The sequence below is a fragment of the Marmota flaviventris genome, chromosome 8 (genome assembly GCF_047511675.1).
Source record: "Marmota flaviventris isolate mMarFla1 chromosome 8, mMarFla1.hap1, whole genome shotgun sequence".
In the NCBI taxonomy this organism is placed as follows: Eukaryota; Metazoa; Chordata; class Mammalia; order Rodentia; family Sciuridae; genus Marmota; species Marmota flaviventris.
The window spans coordinates 28,745,105-28,761,395 of NC_092505.1; the positions used below are offsets into that span (position 1 = coordinate 28,745,105).

At 31.5% G+C, this 16,291-nt stretch overlaps 1 protein-coding gene across 1 annotated transcript in view; it reads left to right on the forward strand.

Annotated features, from left to right (window-relative positions):
- The window catches only part of Robo2 (roundabout guidance receptor 2), a 550,514-nt gene that overhangs the window by 425,115 nt on the left and 109,108 nt on the right, over positions 1 to 16,291 (forward strand). Inside the window, exon 8 of the mRNA XM_027929088.2 lies at positions 2,252 to 2,379. Within this exon, the coding sequence (XP_027784889.2) occupies positions 2,252 to 2,379 (128 nt within the window). The remainder of the gene's footprint in view (positions 1 to 2,251; positions 2,380 to 16,291) is intronic.

The window sequence follows — 16,291 nt, forward strand, 5'->3', positions numbered from 1 at the left end:
TCTCTTTTAAAACTTTTTGAGAAAACTCAGCTATAGAACAGCAAAGAGACTTCCTGAAAAACACACTAACAACCAATAGCAAAACTATAGTCGGGAATGTAGGTGTTTTTGTTTTTATGTGAATTGGAAATGCCTGCAAAATACATTGTTTTTATTCATTGTTTAAATATTGGAACATGTCATGCAGAACATTGGATAATTGTAGGAGGATTGTTTTTCCTGGATATTTTATCACCAACAAATTTTCTGAAGCCATCATCAAAATCATTGTTGTTATATTTTTATTGACAAAATTAATCAGAAAAGGTTTCTCTGTATTATATCTCTTTTATGTATCTGAAGTTAGTATTTGTCCTGAACTACAAACATAGAACATACAAAAGCCCTAATAGGAAAGTATGGCAAATTACCAGCCTTGAAGTCATTCATAGTTAGTTGGACTTTAAATTAGCAGGAAGCAAGGAAGGTCTTTACTATGTTTTCAATTGGTATTTCTTGATCTCTGGATAGGTATACTAACCACCTGACATAAAGTGTGTATTCACTGTTCCAGTTTGAAGTACTTTATATTTCATACACCATTTAAAGCCCTTACTCATTGAGACAGATATTAGTGCAATTTAGTTAATGAGGATATTGTGACCCAGAGATTTAAGTATTTTGTCCACTCTGACATCCATAGAAAAAGGCCAAGTCCATGATTAAAATCTGGCATTTTGCTACTTAGTCTGTGGTCTTAATCCCTTGGTCATGCTACTGGATGTTAAATATAAATGCAATGTTTGGGAGTATGGACATCATACTGAGTGGAACAGACAAGGTCTCTGCCTTGATCATAATGGACAACAATAACAGTGTACAATCAGAATCATTCATGTATCAATGAGTTTCAAAGAATGACTGATTGTAATTTCCTGGTATTCCTATAGAACACTTTAAATAAGACCAGCACATGAGTCTTTTCTAACGACTTGTGACATAGTAAATAAACAAAACTGTAAGGCAAAATATGCAGAGAAGACTAAACACCATAATTAAAGAATAGAGCAGCATGAGTAGTTAGGTTTATTTGGCATAAATGGTACATAGATGTTGCATTTTGTCATGCCAAAGTCAATAAAATAGAGCTATTATTAGTGTTTATTTTAACCTCTAATAAAGTTAAGCTGTTGTTCTCTTAGCTAAAGGTAGAAGTTCAATATATCCAATTATGGTAGTTTTAAATGCTAGCCTAAAATATTTTGCTTTTTTCCTAAAAACAATAAAATGTCACAGCTAGTTTCTAGCAGACAGAATCAATTAAAATAATATTTTGGAAACATGAATCCAATTGTGGAATGTATGAGAAAGACAGACAATGTGACTTAGCAGAAGCTAGTGCAAAATTATGAGTTGAAAAAAATAGTGAAAATTATGAGGAAAGATAAGATATGAAAAGAGTAGAAAGCGAATGACTTTGTTACATTGTTTATGCAATTTAATTTTTTTAGAATCTGAAAAGTCTATGTTTTATGCAACTAGCCTCACCCAAATTCATGTTAAAATTTTAAAATTTTTGAACCAATCTGTTAGTGTACAGATTTTAAAAATGGAAGTCAGACAATGAATGCATATGATAGAGCTGAAGATATACATTTCTAAAAATCATTTCAAGTCTTAATATTTTAACAGTTCCTGTGGTTAATTTTAAAAAAATATGACTCCTCTTCATTTTTAAAAATAATATACTTTTTTTTCAAATTACCAACAAGCCAGTGTCATGCACTACCTAAAAAATAGATTAGATAATTGAATACATTAATTTAATACATTTATTTACTATGTCACAAGTCCTTAGAATGTTACTTACAAAATAGTAAAATATAAATGACAAGAAACTGAAATGTGTACAATTTTCCTTTCTAATGAGGAATTGCCAAAGAAAGATGCCTTTGAGAGTTTTAAAGTAGCAAGAGTTATACACAAGTATAAATGTTGTATATACATATGTATTATACATATATGTATATAAGTTATAAACATTAAAACATAAATGACTGATAAGCAGCTAGAGATCAGGTGTGAAATTAATGATCTTTTTAGTAATACCATAATGTGAATAATTGTACTTTTATGACTAAATAATGTGTGTGTGTGTGTGTTTGGCTTTAGGTACAATATAGCATAAAAAGAAAAAAATGAAGATGAATACTTAATATTGTTTTCTATATAACCAGTGCTATTTAATAAGGCCAGCTCCTATTTCACGCAGGTATGACATCAAAGATGATTACACTCTGAGAATTAAGAAGGCCTTGAGTACAGATGAAGGTACCTATATGTGTATTGCTGAGAATCGGGTGGGAAAAGTGGAAGCCTCCGCTACCCTCACTGTCCGAGGTAAGAGACTTAAGGTGTCAGATATAACTGAATCGGGAGACTAATATTTTGTTTTTGGTAAGTGAACTCACAAGCAAAATGATAAATTCTACTTTTATTATTACAATAGATGTCTACATTGCATGCCCTCTCTATCATTAATTGAAATAAAATTATTTCTAAATTTGGGTGCAAATAGTGATCATCTAAAGGCATTCATTTTTATTTAATAAAATAGAACATGGATGAAAGTTGACAGTTTATGGCCTAAAAGTTAATCTTAGAAAGGATGTAAATCAGTCATTTGCTCTCAACTACTTATGCTTTTAAATGGCATCTGTTTCAAAAGTACTCCTGTTTTCTGTTCACCAGTTTGTCGCTTTATACTAGTAGAATATTGTTTAGAAATTCTTTTTTTATTTTAGCTTTCAAAAAAGCAATCTGAATAAAAAACTAATCATACTTCCAAAGGTGAACAAAGGGTAATGGAAAAGCTCCAGCTTCCTGATAATCTGATTTAGAGAGTGATATGTGAAATTCATTGGCTTAAGTAATTGCAGTAGTTGCTTTTTTTCATTTTCTAAGCATTGCACACTTTCTTAATCATGGAATAATGTTCATTTGCACACTTTCTTAATCATGAAATAATGTTCATTTATAGATTTATTGGAATTGCTTACACTTGAAGGAAAGCATTACTAAGCCCACAGCAAACTATAATGAATCAACTGGCTTCCTGGTGGAGCAAGTTGATCCCAAGAGGTAAAATATATCCCAGGTACTAAGTGAAGTCTTGACAGTGAACACTTAGCCTCTCCAAACAGACATTACCACCATACTATTCACTCTCACTGGGATCTAAACAAACACGGAAATGCTCATCTCCTGTACATTCTCAAACCTTTCTTTCACACTAATTGTGCCTCCTCCTCTCATCCTTCCTTCCTCCTACTCTCATTTTTTCCTGTTGGCTGCAAGTGTTCATTCACACCTGTCAGATATCTCTCACCCAATTTAGTTGTACTTCCACCCATATGCAGCTTTGCCCTCAGAAATTTTTGTAAGATGAGCAGAAGGGTTTGGAGGAGTTTGGAGGTATAACAAATGCATCAGAGATACTGAGGTTGCTCCTCCATCTGGTAAGAAAAAAGATTTTTGCCAGACCTGCAATGTAAGCTTCAAATCACACAAAACTCATTTGACTCCAGGTAACTCCTGGGAGTCAGGCATTCTGCATACCTTGAAAATACAGTGCTTTTGCACTTCTCAATTGCTCCATTCCTTTTTCACCTGATCCAGTGCTTTCTCCTCCACACAATCTAGTGTGTTCTTAGATGAAAAACACATTTAGACAAAATCAATAAAGCTATTTAAAAATATTTTCACTTCTTACAGGTAACAGATCATAAAGGACTGTGATCATATATGAACCAAATTATATACTCATTATATCTGATCAAAATCTAATAAATCATGCAAAAAAATGAAAACTCTTTATTTAACCTACTCATTCTGTAGATGATTTTATATATGATTGTTTTTAAATAGGAAGCTGTTCGCAAAAACAAAATTTATCTTCGCAAAAACAAATTATCTCCAAAGTTTGTGTTTGTGTGTGTGTGTTTCTGAAGTGAGTGGGGAAAAAAATAAACAACCCACTAGAAATTTCTATTCAAAAAATATTTGCTGACTAAACAAGTGGTGTGAAAATGTAAGGAGCTGTTTGTTTGTAAAAGCAGCAGGGTTCCTTTTATAGTTCAATGTTTGGATGAATGAGACATGAAGTGTTCTGTTTGCTTAAAGGTCTTTCCCACCTAATTGTTTTTATAATTTGTTGAAGTTTCAGGTTTAACATTTTATTTAACAAAGCATGCTCCACATGCATGGATGTCTGAAGCTAACTTACAAGTAGAAAGCATTGTTTAGTTCTACAATGATTTTTTTTTTTTTTTTTAAATCAGAAACCCTTAAATAGTTTCTCCTCTAATCTGGAGCTTGTAGATGAATTAGAATGCTTTTTTTTGTGTGTGTGTTTTTTATGAATTTGTTACTCATCTAAAACTGAAACCTCAAAATCAGGTTAAAGGAAAAAAAACTTCTCCATAATACAATGTAATGTAGAGTAAAATATTATTTAACAACATTTTTACCATTAGGAAAAGCAGTTGGGATTTCTCAAGCTAAGAGGTTAATAAGGAAAAAATTGTCTACAACATTTTTTTTTTCCTGTGCTTTTTCTATGCACATAAATGAGATTTCAACCTTTCTCTGGATTGTTTTATTAGAACAGGGTCAACTGACCCAAGAGGCCATGTCCATTTAATGCAGGGACACAGTTTAGTTTAATTTGCTGATTTTGAAAACATCCACCTGCTGATTTTTTTTCACATGAATAATTTCCTATGCAATAAAGAAGTTTTATTATCATGTTTCTACTAAAATTGTATCATTATGTTCATTTTAGCCAACTGGTGAATATTTAAGGCAGTTTTACAATCAATATCTGAAACAGATCTCTTCAGTTGTTTTTCATTTCAAAAACATGACAAAAATAAAGTGGAGTAAAATGGAGATTACCAACAAAATAACTCCCTTTGCTGACTTGGCAAATGTTAAATTAGTAAGAAACAAAGTTAGTCAACAACATATCGCCTAGCATATATAGTCTAATCAAATATCTCATTATCTAGTAGCATTTTTAAAAATAGCTTAAAAATGACTTCATACAAACTGCATATTTGGAAACATAATTTCCCTCTATTTTTCAGTTGCTTCATTGGCTTTGCATAAATAAAGATCTCGTTGTAAAAATTACATTTCCTCTAAGGCAATGAAGCCTTAAGTTTTTTGGAATTATTCTAGACTGCAGTGAAAAAGAGATGTGTTTTATTTATTTGAGCATGATTTTTTCATCATGGTTTCTTCTTTTTCTCTCTTTAATATTATAGATTCAAAATACCTTTTCAGGGCTAGGGTTGTGGGTCAGTGGTAGAGTGCTTGTCTCGCATATGTGGGGGACTGAATTTGATCCTCTGTCCTACATAACTAAATAAAACAAAGGTATTGTGTCCATCTGCAACTAAAATTTTTTTAAAAAAAGGTCTTCAAAAAAAATACCTTTTCATTCCTTAAAGAAACATATCTGAAATCCAGCTTGAGGTGGCAACTAAAATAGTAAATTGAAAGATGAAAGGAAAAGGTTCCTTTTCTACTAGACATTGACAAAATTAGGAGAAATATCACCAGTTAGAATGAAGCATGACTTTATGATATTAGTCTGTTGTCTTATTCTGGATATTTTTGTGTTCTGCTCCATACCCCCTTACAAAAAAAAAAAAAAAGAAAAAGGAAAAATATTTCAGGGTAACTTCAGTTTTTCTTTTCATGAAGCAAACTGACCTTATGCTATGGGACCTAAGAGTTTTTCTAAGCCAGAATGTTAACACTACTACTACTTTCAGCTTATTTTTCTTTCTGTTGCTTCTCATGAATACCATTTCTATAAAAGACTATATAGAGGCAACTAAACATATGTAGTATATGTGTTATAATGCGCATAAGTATTATACTTTATTTTAGAAATTACTCAAGGCTAAGTATTATGATGGATCTGTTTTGAATAAACAAATATGCTTTTAATGCTGCATCTATCTTACCTTGCCAAAAGTGATTAGCAGCAAAATACTTACATTGTTCTAGAGACATGTTATTATGCAGGAGGGCTATATCCATTTGGATATAAGTGAAAGGATTTTTTGTTGAAAAAGCTTATATTTTTCAATGTAAGATTTCATAAAGTTCAAATGCCGCTAAATATATTTCTTCTTCTCTGGATAATGGGATGGCATGTTTTAAAATATTCACCTCTATTTTATATAAAATGGTTTACTATCTTAACAGATTTGACATTATTCTGTTTAAAGAAAATGTTATTAAGCCCATGTATCTCTCTTACAATTTTTATGCATTAATAACAAGGGAAGCCTATTACTACTGATTTTAGTGATTGAAAGTTATGATATAATAAAAAAAATAATAATTTGTTGGTGCATCAGTTTGAAAGCCATTCACAGTGTGAACAAGAATCAACTTGTCAGTCATTGTTTCTTGGCCTCTGCCAAAAGAAGAAAAAAGCTTAACAGCAGTTAGGGAGCTACTGAGTTGAAATCTCTAAGGATGTTCCAACCTATTTGTTATATTTTCATCCACCCTGTCCACGGATGAAAAGTGATGTGATCTTAACTTATTACTGACTGAAAAGCAGCGTCAGGGGCTTTTCTGTAGTCCTTGTAATGGTTCTGACTAACCATGCTTAAAATCCAATTGCTATTTAAATCAGACAGTGAGGCCTTCTTTTATTGACATGACATTTGCTAGTCTGTGACTTGAATGGTTATATTCAGCAGGTTCTTAACTTTGGGATAGCACTTGGCTGTTGAACTCAAGGTCTTTGACCTAATAACTGTAGTAAGTAATGGTGATGAAACTACCTGAAATAATAAAAGTTGCTGATCATTAGTCCTGAGAGCCAAAATGATATGTTTCTTGGGATCATATTTATAAACTTTCAGTTTTTTTCAAACTCAGACATCCTTGTTCATAAATTATGAGATTAGAAATCACTCTATTGTCCATACTTAACTGTAACATTACACATCATGATCATGCATTCTGATAATTTTTTTTCTTTCTTTTTTTAAAAATTTCTTTTTTATGTTCTCACCACACCATTGTAATGTCTACAGCTCGCCCTGTTGGTAAGTAGCCATCCTTTTATCCATTTAGCATGGCTTTTTACAATGCTTCATAATTCATGCATAGTAGAATTTGACAGAAATATAATTATTCACCCATGTTCAAATATTACTGGAGGGACTGTCTACTATAGAAATTCTTCTGACTTTTTTGTCACTTTGAAAAACCATTTTTTTGTAACGACTTTTGCTGCAAAGCATTGTGTAGGTGTCAGTTTTCATATAAATGTATAAATGAATGATTTATGGTATAAAATGCTAACTTTTCTTAAGGAGAAAAATAGAATTCTTTCCTTTCCTTGTGTGTATAAAAGAATCAATTACTATTTATGCTTGGTATTGGTTAAGACAAAAGATTATAAGATCTTATAAGATCAATTAAGCAATTCTATTACTTTCTTCACTTATTTTATTTTAACCTACACAGACTCCCAGTTCTTTAGGAGTATTTTTACCTGCTACACACCTGTTATCTGCATGCCTATATAAATAAAATTAAGTAGAACGCTTTAACTTATTGTTAATAGATTGTGACCCTTAGTGTATAAGGGAAAAGAGAGCAGTGGTTTTTGGCATGAAAAGTTAATGTTTGTGTTTTTAACATATCTCATTCTTCATTTGGCTTTGCAAAATTGAAGTAAGAGCTTACGCTTGAAGAAATTTAGGTAGTAATTATTCATGAGCATGTGGTTGATAAAATATTTTCAAATTCATTGATTTACTAATCTTTTTGTGTCAAAATTGAAGTTTAGTTTAACCCAAAAAATACATTTAAATAAACGAAATATTGGTTATTGTGTGATAAGTAAATTAACAGATGGATGCGTACATGGCTGAATGAATGAATGGATCAATTCTACATATTGCTTCATTAATATACTAAGAAATAACAAAATTTTTTCGATTTTAGGAATTTTTAAATTTTTCCAGCTAGCTTTAAAACTTTCCTTAATATAATAACTTTACATTGCTGACATTGATATATATTGATCCAAATTCATAACCCTCCCCCTACCTTTCTTTGAAATAGTCACAGACTTTATTATCACATAGTATGTTGTTTCATTAATAGCAAATACCGTAAATAGAACTTTGGTGTCCCAATCTGAATTTCTGATACGCCATTTCTGATCAGTACTTTCTTATGTTAGCTCTTGAATAACTGAAACTTTCATCATCTCTTCTACAAAACGGACAAAATAATATTGGCTTATCAAAGTTGCTGCAAGACTGGATTGAGCTTATAATTGTTTATGTATTTGAAAAGTGTTCTATATGCCAATACTGGCTAATGTATCCCTTGTTTCTGAGACATTATTTTGCATTTTGATATATTGAAATATGGTTATGACTTAAAGTTATTTGAAAAATAAAGTACCAGGCTATTTTTTTTCTAGGAACATTCATGTTATTTGAAAATTGTGGACTATATTGTTATAATATTTAATCTTCATTTTCTTGTATTTTAAAGAAATCCTATGAATGATAACTTGGTTGTCAATGGAATAGTATCTAAAATATGGAAGAGAAAGGGAAAATTGAGATAACAGAGAAAGACAGAGAACAAGCTGACATCAGGCTCCATGACCACTCTCTCCGATTTCCTTGTCTCAGCATCTGTGAAAACGTTTTCTGGTCCAGGGACAGACTTATTTATGTGTCCAAGAAAGTATTTCATTATTTATTCTTGTTATATAATAAAATATAAGTGCAGAGATTTATACAAGTCAGGTGTGGTGGTACATGTCTAAAATAGCAGCTATTTGGGGAGACTTGAGGCGGGAGGATTATAAGTTCAAGGCCAGCTTGGACAAGATTAGTGAGATCAAGTCTCAAAACAGACCAACAAAACAAAAGCAAAAGCAGAATCGTTTATATATAACAAATTTAAGGAATGAATGAGAGTAAATGTAAATATAACATTAATTGACAAGGATTAAAGCAATTTGAACTTTTTTGGAATTCTTGATAACTAAGCAATATAAATTTACAACTTTAATTAGAAATTATTTTAAAATATTAAACTTATGGATTTTATAATAAATATATAAAGATACATGATTCGATGTGAAAATTTGTCAATTGAAAGGTTGGCAATAAGTACCTCAAAATTCAATTTGATTAGGCTTAGGCATCAATTTTAATTATGAGATCATGACCTCAAATGAATAGAAAAATATCACATATAAATTATAGATTTTTATACAGCAAATCCTGAGTCTGCTATATTGTTACCAGTTAATTTATATCAAACATTTCCAGAACATAAAACAATATTTTAATGATTTTTTATGTATTTTAAACATTTAAGCAAAGAAAACAGTACATTGATGAAAACAATGTGATGTACACAGAGTATAGGGATTTATCTGTCACCTACAAGTCCTTTTAAAAGTTATTTCCATTTTTTATTCTTGTTTGAAATGATTCTTAAATTCCCATTGGACTGGAAATAAAGAATAGCTTCTTGACACATTGCATTTTACTCGGGAAAGTCTGTCATTTCATAAATCTATCTCGAATGACTTATAACAATGTTCAAAAATATGAAGAACTATACTTTATACTTGACAACTACTATTAATTTTGGAAACTGAATTTTAGATACATTTTTATTGAATTACTAAAAAAGAGACTGATAATTGGGAAATTAGTCTGTTTTTTCTATCAAATTCTTACATCAATTTAAGTTTAGGAACTATAGGTATTTGAACTTTTATTGTTAGTGGACTCAGAAGAAAGTTTTTAAACTTTCAGGTGATAGTAAGAATATTCTGTATACACCATAGACTGCGAACAGAAGCTAGTTTTTAATTCCAATATGTTTGGTGAAAAAATTTGTACCCAGCACATAAAGCTTAGAGAAAATGTAGAGAGGGCAAAGCTTTCCAAAGAAAATTAGAAATCATTGCAGATTCTGGAATTCTTACAAATTCGGAAAATCATCATGGCATTACACCAGATGAAACTTCCTGATGGTCTATGGAAAGTCCCACTTAGAAATCTTTTAAAAACCCCAACTGGGAGTTTGTTCAAATGGATGACTCTTATGAGTTAAAGAATTTGCAACTTAGTGCAATCCACAAACACCTTCCAGACTCTACTTTGGAGATTCTATAAAACTTGATTAAGAGAATCCCCAATGTGGAAAAAAATTGCTGAAATCAGTCCATTATACACTTGCCAATGGAAACCAATATTTTCCAGATTGCATTATTCATCTGTAATGTTACCAACATTTCCTAAAGAGCCCTTTAATTCAACCTCTGTATTTATTGGTTTCCAAAAAATCTAGACCAATGCCACTTTGACAATTAAAAAGCCATTTTTACTATTTCAAAGACATTCCTTATAAGAAAAGCACAAATGCATTGTAGGGCATAGTTAACTAAGAATGTTGAAATGTTCTTTTGTTTATGTGGAAAACTCTTCCAATGAAGGAACTGACAAGAAAAAAACATGGTCTAAATAAGGATAAATATCTTGCTTCCTATACCCATCTGTCTTATTTTCCTATTGGAAGCCTTTCCCAAGCTTAAAAATAAAAAAGAACATCTATTTTGGAGATGGGCAACACATTTTTTCCTAGCAGCAACTCAAAACATGATGAGTAATTTGGAAAAGAACTGTCAAATCGACCAGCTGCCTTACTTGTGACGCTGAGCCCTGCCTCATTTTATATCTTGTACACCATATGCTATCTGCTGATTGCCTCAAGTAGAGAGACCAAAAGCTGAGCATATCAGGTGAAACGTGTTTGAAATATCACAAACAAACTGACAGTACACAACTTTATGAAAAAAACTTTTTTTCCCAATTCAGTGACATAAAAGTATGTTCTTTTTGATAGTAGAATATAATTGGTCACAGAAGAATTCATAAATATTGAAAACATCATGTTCTTGGCAAAATTCCACATTTTTTGATTATGATTTTATAGAATCTGCCACTAGTCAAAACAGACATCTATAGGGACATAGTTTTTCAATGTTTTAACTGCTTAAGCACAAAAGTAAACATATTCTCATTTTAGAAAGATCTATTTTATGAGTTGAGGCAGTTTTGGAATAGCATGTTCTAATGTATTTTATTCCTGAGGCCACCAAGAAATACCACAACAATAAAAATGAGTGAATAAAATAATAATTCAAGACAAATTATAAATCAGTTATTACTAAGGAACAAGGTGACAGATAATTTTGACACCTTCATATCCCACCCTACCTTGAAATTTGGAAACTATAATGTGCTAAATGTAATTTAAATTAGAAGTGGAATAATTACAGTTACTTTCAAGTAAAAAAAAAAAAAAGAAAAAGAAAAACGTGGTTATTATGTAGCATGCTGAGATGTATTGTTTGTAAAAGGTGTCCTGAGTGTGTTTTGGAAGGGCACCCAGAATTTTATTCCTTGCATTCTTTCTTTGTTGGATAAACTGTACCTCATAACCTGGGGTAATCTTTTCTTTCCTTCAAGTTCTTGAAGTTTCTTGCACCTGGCACTAATTAGCTACTTTATACAGAGTCCTGATTAACTATTACTAAATAAATATCATGTTTTTCATTGTCCCATATATTTTTACAAAATTATAGGTAAAAATGCATATTCTAATAGAGTTTCCACTATGTGAAATGTTCAAGATATCTTAAACTAATACTTTTTTTTAAAGTGAAAAACAATTTTAGATTACTTCTGCTGGGCCGGTTTTAGCCTTATGTGCTTGACAGCATCTGTCCATTGTCTCTGTAGGGAAGGTTAGGTAAGAATTATTGAATCACACATTTCTTTCTTTCTTTCTTTCTTTTTTTTTTTTTTTTTTTTTTGGTTTCTCATAACTGGATGACATATTCTCTTGTTTGGGCATTGAAAGGTACTTCCACAACAATTCCCTTTTGGTTGGGATATCTCTTTACATATGAATATCCATGTGATCCCTTCTTCCAAATACATTTTCTGGATTACATATTGATGATAATCAACCTTCATCAGATATTCCTGGGACACCAAAAGCTCCCCGAATCTATAGGATCATAATTAAGTTAATCCTTCAAGGATGTTTCCTTCTGTTTTATCTTTGAATATTTTTCTTTCACTTATTTTCTTCAGACATACTTTGTATGTTGGCTTTCCTTTGTTTACATTCCATGTTTATTGACTATGCTGTAATAATTTCAAAGGTAAGAATTTTATTTCATATGTGTGTATTTTAATGTCAGTTTTCACCTTCCTTTTTAAATAATAATCATCACATATTTCTTCTTACTAAAATAATTTATTGTTTTTCTCTTTCTTCCCCCATTTCCTTGCTGAGCCCTTACATACCTTTCTTAATCTCCATGTGTCATTTAACCCATTTACCCCTTTTATGAATTTGTTTGTTGGTTTTGTTAGAAGAAAAACCTCATTGTATGTACTTTCCTTTAAAATATGGTCAACTATTCTAAAGTATGTCTGTGTTTCTTTGATAATTCCTAGAAGGTACTGGTCATTTCTCTTGGATTAATTATTTTTCCTTTTATCTCTTTAATTAAATAAGTAGTTCACTAATATATATCAATTTATTTTGTTTTGCTTAGATCCTGTTTGAATCATTATCTGGTAATTATCTAGTTGAGTGCAGAAGACTACAGTTTGCATGTTTAGAGAAGAGGAAAGAATGAGGGTAATTTGCTAGCCCTTGCTTGGAATGTGGTCTTGAACCTTTTTTTTTTTCCTTAATTTTTAAGATTATTTGTTCTAATCAGTTATATATGACAGCAGAATGCTTCTCTGGTTGTACATGAATTAGGGTCACACCATTGATGCAATCATGACCTAGTATAATGATGTTGGTCTCACTCCATCATTTCTTCAAATCTTCATGCTCCCTCCTCTCTCCTCCCTGCCTTTGCCCAATCCAGAGTTCCTCCACGCATCCCATGCCCTGCTCGCCATATGGATTAGCATCCACTTATCAAAGAGAACATTTGGCCTTTGGTTCGGGGGGATTGGCTTACTTCGCTTAGCATGATATTCTACAACTCCATCCATTTATCTGCAAATGCCATAATTATTTTCTTTTATTTTCAAATGCCACAAAATTTCTTTTATAGTAATATTCCATTGTGTACATATACCACAGTTTCTTTATCCATTCATCTATTGAAGAGCATCTAGATTGGTTCCTTTATGAAAAAAAATAAAATCAATTTCTTCTTAGTGTTTTACTGACTCTGCTGATAAACAATAACCTTTGTTAGGTTTCGAGCTGTCTGCTTTCCCACATGAAACTACCTCCTCATCTTCCCTTTATATTCCTTTCTTCGTAATGAAGATGGCTTTCAGGCATGGTAGTTTCTATTACTGAGAGAAAATTGCCACAAACTGAGCTATTAAAAACAACATCCATTAATTAAGTCAAAATTCCATAGATACAAAGAACAGACAGGTAAAGGGGGGGGGGTTCTGCTTAGGGTCTCAACAGGTGAAAATCAAAATATATACCAAGTTAACCTCTTCTCTGGAAATTCTCCGAAAGAAAGCACTTCAAATTTTGTTTGTGTTGATGGCAGACTTAAGTTCCTTTCAGTTGTAGACTGAAGTCCCCAATTCCTTGGCTGCAACTCAGTGTCACCCACAGTTTTGAGAGGTCACTCTTCAGCCTTCCTAAATGGCTTACAGGGCCTTCAAAGTTGGCAATGGTTTCTTGAATTCGTATGTGTTAATTTTATATTGCTTCCCTTTTGGTACTAGAGAAAATCTAATTATTTAAAAATCTCATAGGATTAAGTTAGGCCCAACTGACTCATCTTTCTGTTTTCAGGTCAACTGATTTGTACTCTCAGTTGTATCTTCAGAATCTCTTTTGTAACATAACATGATCATGAGAGTAACTCCAGCAAGCAGAAGTCATGTGGGTCACCTTAGAATTCTGCCCACCACAGGATGCTTGGCTTTTTCTTTCTTTAAGTTCACCTTCCTTTCTTCTAAATTTTAGCTGGTTTTCTATGTAGTCATGTCTCTTATTTTCAAAATCATGATTAAAGGATAAAATGACTAGCTTTTGGAATGTGACAGGAAATTATAGTGACATGACTAGTGATAGAGAATGGTGGCTGGTTATGCTGATGTTCACCTTGCTTCCCCTTTCTCTTCCGGACTTGAACCTGTTTGGCAGGGATACCATACAGTTTGTTGTTTTGGCTTACAGAAGCTTTTCCATATTATTTATTTATTTTCTTATAATAACTAGAGGAAAATAGAGCAAAAAATATTGACTACATTATCTTAAACCAAACATCAAAAAGTTTAAATCTCATTAATTTTAGAATCTCTCCACATAGGATTAAAATAGAAACTAAATATTTTAACTTGGTACCTAAAGTACTATAAGTTTTGAATATTGTAATAATGCAAATTCTGTGGCCTGAAACTGTCCAATGAGATGAGAATTAAGAGATTTCACTGGATATAGACAGAATAAAACACATGAACATCTGAGTCATGCCTTTAAAAAAGGTCAAAATTTTCATTTTTATACGTTATTGTAATTTGTAGACCGAAAGAAACACTATGATATGTATGTTTTCATATCCTATAAAATATATTGTGATATGTATTACACCTAAGTCTTACATGCATGACATTTAAATTACTGCACTACTTACTTAAACATATTAAAGGTTACTCAAGAGACTAGTACATAATTATATTCATTAAAAATATATAAACTAGCAAATTAAATTAAATTTTGAGTTAAAATATATCTGAATGCACATTAGGCTATCTGGCAAATATTGCTTCCAAGATTTATTGATGATGCTATTTTCTTCTATCCTACAAAATGATTCGTTCTTTATCTGCAAATATGTTGTTGTATTAATCTTTCTGCTGCTTCTAGCTCTAGCATAACACTTACATGTGGTAGGGGCATGCCAAATGTTGGCACAGTTAATTGATATACACATATGCATACATAGGTAATACTTGCAGAGAAAATGTTTATGCAAGCAGCTTTAAATAGTGCCATAAAAAGATTAAGCAACATTAATGGTAACAGGCCAATCACATATTCCTCATTCTGCTAGTAGGAGATAAAATACAACAAAAAGAAGGCACTAATGAGTTAGGATGGTGCCTTACTAAGCGTGTAATTAATGTTATTAAGAAACATTGCAGTTGCATATTAAAATTCCGTTAACTAAGCAACCCTTCAGCATCAGTACATTGGTTCCTGGGTTGCAAAAAATTTTTCCTTTTTCCTTTTTCTGATTGGCATCTTCATGCAATCTTTCTTTAAAAAATGAGATAATGGGATGTGATCAGCCTTCCTGGTTTTCCTGGAATGCTGATGTGACAGTTCTGGCAAGTTGACAGGTTAAGTGACTGAAAGTGGATGTCTTGTCTCACCATTTACTTGAAGAGCCATTTTTTAGGCTATAGTTTTCTCCTCCTCACTTGCACAGTTATGACCCCTTCTACCCCCAATATAAGAAATCTTATTTCCCCAGTTTAGCAGCATAGGACCTTGATTATTTTTAACAAACTTTTTAAATATTCTCCATTTGCTGGTCAAAAATATGATTGTTCTTTTCTGAATTATGTGAATATTGTCTTGATAAACAATTAGTTCTAAAATTAATAGTATTTCACTTACAAATCAAGAGTTCCCTAAAGAGTAAAAAAATAATAATAATTCTGATAAAAAACAGAAAATACGGGGAAGTGGTACTTAGAAGTTCAAAATTTCTTAAAATGTTTATAGATATTTCTAGAAAGTTTTCAATGTATAGTTTTCTTTTTTTATAGTTCAGATGTTCTATGCAACTTGTATGTTGAATCAAGTATGAGTTCCTGTACTTACCTACAATCGAAATTAAATCTACTTTATTAATGCAAAATATAATAAAGCTTAAAATTTCTATAAACATGCCTGAGTTATATGATGAAGTAAGTATACTACTTACACTAATTATGACCAACAGTATCACTGGTGGAAAAGTGTCAGAAGCTTTGAGTATAATGAGATGGAAAAAATATTGCAATGTAGAAATATTTAATACTATCATAGGATTATAGAAGGCTTTGTAAAACAAGTAAAGACAATTAATATGGAAAAATACAAAGTTTCACTAATATGATCCTTTTGTTTAACAAGCTGACTAAAAATGTAGAATGATCTAGATTGCCAGTGGTGACAA